Genomic DNA, 6,000 nt, shown 5'->3' with positions numbered 1-6,000 from the left:
GCGGAAAGGATGCATGCACTACTTTGTTCTATGGAGCTTACGTTGCTAGCTAGGCTGCTAGGGTTATATAAATGCATGCTTTTTCCAGACAAATAATCTACCAACAGACATATGTTATGTGCAGGTCATTTGTCCATCTATATAAAGCCACCGAGGGTGTGCGCTAACTACACATCTGCTGCAAGCAAAGCAACCTTGCTTCACCATCAGAATTTATACTCTTGCCGTGCGTCTTCCCAGCAGTGAAGTGAATCATATGGCTCCTGCAGCTAATGGCTCACACGAGGAGGAGGTTGTGGCTGACCTGCACAAGCCCCGGCCTTACACCCCCAGCCCCTGGGGTGACTTCTTCCTCAACCACAACCCATGCACTCAATCACAGGTAATTACCGATTTGTTTTCTTACTTTCTGTCTCGGCGGTTGCTGATATTATTCTGTACTATTATCAGACACAAATATCTATATTTTATATGTAGCTAAACCCCAGCACAAGTCCTTAAATAGCAATTTTGTTACACATGCATGCTTCCACACCATAAAAATTGTCGTAGCAATTGGAGTTTCTAGTTTGGTCGACTAACTTCTATCTGTTCTCGACATGAGAGTTTCTCTATCATGCAACATGCTTTAGTGCAATTTGAGTGGATTTTAAATCTCAGTGCATTTAATTGTATATATTCAAATCTGTGTTAGGATTATTATTTTTTGTTTCTGTAGAAATTCCTTACATAGTTCAAATCTTAAGGATACATGCAAGGTATTGTCTAGTACAGGAGATTCACTAGTATTCCCATGGGTACATCTGTGAATGTTTTCTAAAGTTTTTGAAAAGCTCCTGAACACGAGCGTGCACTCTTAGGTCTTTGATATTTACAAGATGCCGTTTTTGGAGTTGGTATCCCAAATGTATTTTTGTGCTTTCTATGTACATAGCTGTAGGGCAGCGGTCTTTTTTAGAAAATAATTTTCCAAGATGATAAATGTTTCTCTATCTTGCAGTGTTTGGCTATGAAGCACATGGCAACTATCAAGAAGGAACGAGTGAGAAAGATCATCTTGGATACCAAATCTTCCTCCGATTTAGTTGTGAAGATGGAGCTTATTGACACACTGGAACGAATAGGTGTGGCCTATCACTACCGCGAAGATATCAATGAAATACTATGTGACATGCATGGTGATGGACAAGGCATTGGTGACGACCTCCATATGACAGCGATGCGGTTCTACTTGTTGAGGAAGCATGGGTACCACACCTCTCAGGGTATAATTACAGTCACGATTGTTAATCCCTACATACATATTTTTAAATCAATTATTAGATATATGATAGGTTTACTTGCTCACGCAGATGTGTTTCTGAAGTTCAGAGATGACCAAGGAAACTTTGCTAGCAATGATCTGGACTCGTTATTGGCATTGTATAATGCAGCGTATCTTAGGGTTCGTGGGGAAGAAGTGCTTGATGACGCAGTTGTTTTCACCAAGAGCCGTCTACAATGTATGTTGGAACATCTAGACCCGCGGTTGGTAGAAGAGGTCCAGTGTACATTGGAAACACCCCATTTCAGGAGAGTCGAAAGAGTGGAAACGAGACGTTACATCCCGGTGTATGAGCAGAAGGCTACTCGAGATGAGCACATATTAGAATTTTCTAAGTTGGACTTCAACATTTTGCAAACTCTTTATTGCCAGGAGTTGAAAGCTCTTACGATGTAAGAGAGTAAATACAATATAATAGCTATTAAAATGTCAATAAGATTTTTACTATTTAACTATTATGAAATGTGCTAATACATATTCAATTAATAATTAACAGTTGGTGGAAAGACTTTCAAGCACAGACAGATCTACAGTTTGCACGAGATAGAATGGTGGAGATTCATTTTTGGATGCTTGGAGTTGTCTATGAGCCGCAATATTCCTACTCACGTATAATGTTGACAAAATTGGTCATATTTGTGTCATTATTTGATGACCTCTATGATAACTATAGCACCACTGAAGAAAGCAACATCTTCACTGCAGCCTTGGAAAGGTACATTCACCTTTGGTTTTTCTCATATAATATTTATCGATCTTGCACAACGAATGGAAAGCCTAACATTAAGTCACACAAATGGAATCCCTTGACAAAACATTGTTAGCAAAAGCTTCCTACGTGCAATTATTTCACCAACATGATCTATAGCTAGAATAATTAGAGCATGTATATACAGTTCTATTTTATAATTAACTTCACATGTATCCCTTTTGTCAAAATTATATATAGATGCATGAAACAATATTATATACCAAACTCCAATTATGGATCTTTACATTCCATTTGCCTATGTTTTCAAACAATGGTCAACAATATTTTATTATACAATATCTTGAATTAATAAGGCATCTAGGAAACAATATACTGTCAGACGTGGCACAGATAACAAGGCGTCCTAGTTATCAATCTAATAAATATTTTCATGTGTGGGTCACAAAAAAGAGTTTCTCCAAATATACAAGTTATGTAGCCTTGCTTACAATAATATAAATATCTTCCATTGCAATTTATATGCAACACTATTTAGTTTGGTATCATATATTTTATCTATGTTTGCACTAAACACACACTTTCTGAACCATAGGTGGGATGAAGAAGCCGTGGAACAATTCCCAGCATACTTGAAGGCATTATACATCAATATACTTAACACTACAAATGTTATTGATGAAGAGTTGAAGCATCAGAAAAACATGCATACTGGATTGGCAAAAAAAATGGTTAATGCTTCTCAAAACTGTACAAAATTATTCCTAAAAATGAGCTATATCAGAGAACTATATATATTGTTATATTTGCCCATTCAATGCTCAACGTTTCAAACTTAGGTATTATTTATTAATCATTCCTCGACTATGTATAAGTAATTTGAAGCAAATAATATGTAGCTCTAACGTCTTGAGATTTTGTGTCAGGAGATGGGGCAAATGCATCTATGTATTATATATGAGAGTCATGTTGTTGATGGTAAAATGTGAAATTCATGTGGAGGGGGGACAAGCAAATACAAATAGAAGAACTTCCTGAAAAAAATTGTAGCTCCTAACGCTAATAATTGCATAACATGCTTGATTGGTGGTTTTGGAATGGAAGTCGGTGGAGCCACGAGAACCTTCATTAACTCAAAAAATGTTGGATACCATGCTTCGAGTAAACTATGAGAAATCATCATTTTAGTTTTATCTTATATAATGCATCTAAAGCTGCATATGAATTTTCTGTCCCTTCATGCATGTAGCGCACAATTCAACAAATTTTATTAATTTTAAGATGGTTTAGTGTGTTAAACTATTGATTATATAGAAACATTGGTTTATGTTGGATTTATCTATGGATACAATTGTGTTTCAAAAGGAGAATATTTATGAGTACTGTGTCATTAGCCAATAGATCACAATGCAAAGGCAGTTTGCCACCAAACATTCTCCCCACATTTGTACTTTATTTAACCTTAAAATTGTACCTTGTTTAGGTAATTGACATTGCCAAAAGCTATCACGCGGAGGTGAAATGGCGGGATGAGCACTACATACCAACTAGTGTTGAAGAGCATCTACAAATTTCAGTGCGCACCAGCGCTTGTATGCAAATAATAAGCCTTGTGTTCATCTCAATGGGTGATATAACTACAAGCGAGGTTCTTGAGTGGGCTTCTACCTATCCAAAAATTATCGAATGTGTATGTATTGTCGGGCGTATTGGCAATGACATGGTGTCACATGAGGTACCAACTCTATCCATTTAAAACTTTTCTGGCGCGTGTAAACCATATTTCTTTTATTTGTGGTTGTCCTAAATGAAATTAACTAGTAGTCACATAGTCCAACAAGTCTGAGTTAATTAATGTATCACTATCATACATGTCTTCTTTGAGATCATGGTTAAAGGGCAGGGCATTCCTGCACTCTCATACACACACACACACACACACACACACACACACACACACACACACACACACACACACACACACAGAGAGAGAGAGAGAGAGAGAGATTGGCCCACTTTTGAGGAACACTAGGACGAAAACCTTATAGAGGATTCAAGGATAGTTGTGTAGCACCTAACTAAACTAGGAAACAGTACCACACAACAAATCAATCATACCAATGAAGCAACATGATTGTCCATTAGAAGCACTCGTGCTTCGTTGCCACGCAACCGACACAACTATACTCCAAGGGTTAGGGCTTCAACGAAGCTCTTCAATAGCATGCCCAAGTAGGGAAGCAAAGCCCATGGAGGCCATTTATTGGCACCAGACATCCATCCAAATCCTAGCACACATCCACCTCACCAAAACCCCGAGGGAGGGGATCCGACAACACAATAGCTACTAAGTCCGCCTCAAATCCAACTAAAATAGTCGATGCCTCAACAAAGACACCCACGAGTGTCATCATTGCCAAAATCGGACCTACCTGGAAAGATGGAGCTTTTGGGAGGGAGTCTAGGACATGCTAGTTGGATCCATGTACCGACTATCGGCTCTGTCACGGCCACACTTATAGCTCCACGTCATCTCATCCCCACCCAACAAGGCTAGCTTGCCACCGACAACAACATCCACTGCCCTGTACCATTCTAGCTAACATCTATCCACTTCTAAAACTACCCTAAGTGTAGTGTCCAGAACAACATCAGATGTACATTGAAGCTTGAGTAGTCACACATCCGAAATGGAACACACCAAATATAGAGCGGCATTGTTGCACCAGATTCACACAACAAGTGGTGATTCAGCTGACCAAACGATCCCCACCATGGTCGTCCACCAGACGCCCATCATGTGACCTGCTACCTGCCACGGTCTTGCCATCGAGAAACCTGCCATGTCGGGACACACAAGCCGCTTCCGTACATTCGTCGGGAACCACGGAACTACACGTCTACCCTACTGCAGTGGCGACGGCGGTGAGGGAGCGTGTAGTCGGCGAACTAGCAGCTAGGGTACTTGGGAGAGTCACATCATCAATACGAAAAAACTATTTCTTGTACATGGCATATTTATGCATACACACATGCATGCATGCATGATGAAACTTCATCTAATTAATCATGTTATTTTTGAAGCGTGAGCAACTATCAGAGCATGTGGCATCCACAGTACAAACTTGTACAAAAGAGCATGGGATCACGGTGGTAGAAGCCAATGAGAAGCTTAAGGTAATAATTGAAGAAGCATGGATGGACATAATCCACGAATGCCTCCATAGAGAACATCCAATGACACTTCTAGAGAAGGCGACTGATCTTGCCCGGACAATGGATTTCATGTACAAGCGTGAAGATGCATACACCCTATCGTTTAGTCTCAAAGAGACCTTAACTTCACTTTATGTGAATTTCATATGAACCATTTTATGTATTTTCTCGGAGAGAAAAAAAAAGGTGGGACATTATATGTTCCCACATCACCAACTACCATGCTATATACTCCATTTTCCATGTTCTTAGGTAAAGTGAGGTGTACTACGTATTGTCTTTTTTTGTGTGGGAACTACATACTTTTGTAGCTACCGTGTAATTTTTCTCGTCTATATATCAATCCATGCATGTATTGTTCAGTTGCATCAATTTGCGGTTTGCTTACGGTGTATCAAGCCATGCATGTATGGCTTAATTTGACACAAACCTAATATATAAATATATCGATAATTCAATCTCGAGCCCGGTCACATCTACACCTGATGAATAGTAGGATAAAAATAAAGAGTAAAAAAATCAAGAAGAATATGAAATTTTTTTGCATGCAAGATGCTTCAGTGCTGCAAGTAAGTGCAAAAATTCATTGGCAAACAACATTCGAGGAGCTCGCACCAAAAAAGAAAAAATCGGCAATGAACAGTGCATTTTTCAAACTTTCTCACAGAGCCGGAATTTGTCTTTTTTGCCACGAGCTCCTTGAATATCCAAACTCCACAAAATTTTGCACGGGCATCAGGCATTCCACCAT

At 39.1% G+C, this 6,000-nt stretch overlaps 1 protein-coding gene across 1 annotated transcript; it reads left to right on the top strand.

Annotated features, from left to right (window-relative positions):
* The first annotated feature begins 272 nt into the window (after nucleotides 1–272).
* On the top strand, nucleotides 273–5,399 carry LOC123140876 ((E)-beta-caryophyllene synthase-like). The gene is made up of 7 exons (XM_044560141.1): nucleotides 273–382; nucleotides 719–758; nucleotides 1,001–1,716; nucleotides 1,821–2,039; nucleotides 2,629–2,764; nucleotides 3,517–3,768; nucleotides 5,118–5,399. Exons 1-7 carry the CDS (start codon nucleotides 273–275, stop codon nucleotides 5,397–5,399), a joined length of 1,755 nt encoding a protein of 584 aa, XP_044416076.1.
* The last annotated feature ends 601 nt before the right edge of the window (nucleotides 5,400–6,000 follow it).

Source organism: Triticum aestivum, chromosome 6D, assembly GCF_018294505.1.
Source record: "Triticum aestivum cultivar Chinese Spring chromosome 6D, IWGSC CS RefSeq v2.1, whole genome shotgun sequence".
Classification (NCBI taxonomy): domain Eukaryota; kingdom Viridiplantae; phylum Streptophyta; class Magnoliopsida; order Poales; family Poaceae; genus Triticum; species Triticum aestivum.
Note: the sequence above shows the minus strand (reverse complement) of the source record. Positions and strands in the feature narration are given on the sequence as shown.

What these genes read in the sequence shown, in the direction of transcription:
- LOC123140876 (XM_044560141.1), top strand. Translation starts at nt 273, where the DNA reads ATGGCTCACACGAGGAGGAGGTTGTGGCTGACCTGCACAAGCCCCGGC. An exon ending in ATCTTAAGGATACATGCAAG is followed by an intron (nt 759 to 1,000) that starts GTATTGTCTAGT and finishes TCTATCTTGCAG; the next exon opens with TGTTTGGCTATGAAGCACAT. An exon ending in ATGACATGGTGTCACATGAG is followed by an intron (nt 3,769 to 5,117) that starts GTACCAACTCTA and finishes TTATTTTTGAAG; the next exon opens with CGTGAGCAACTATCAGAGCA.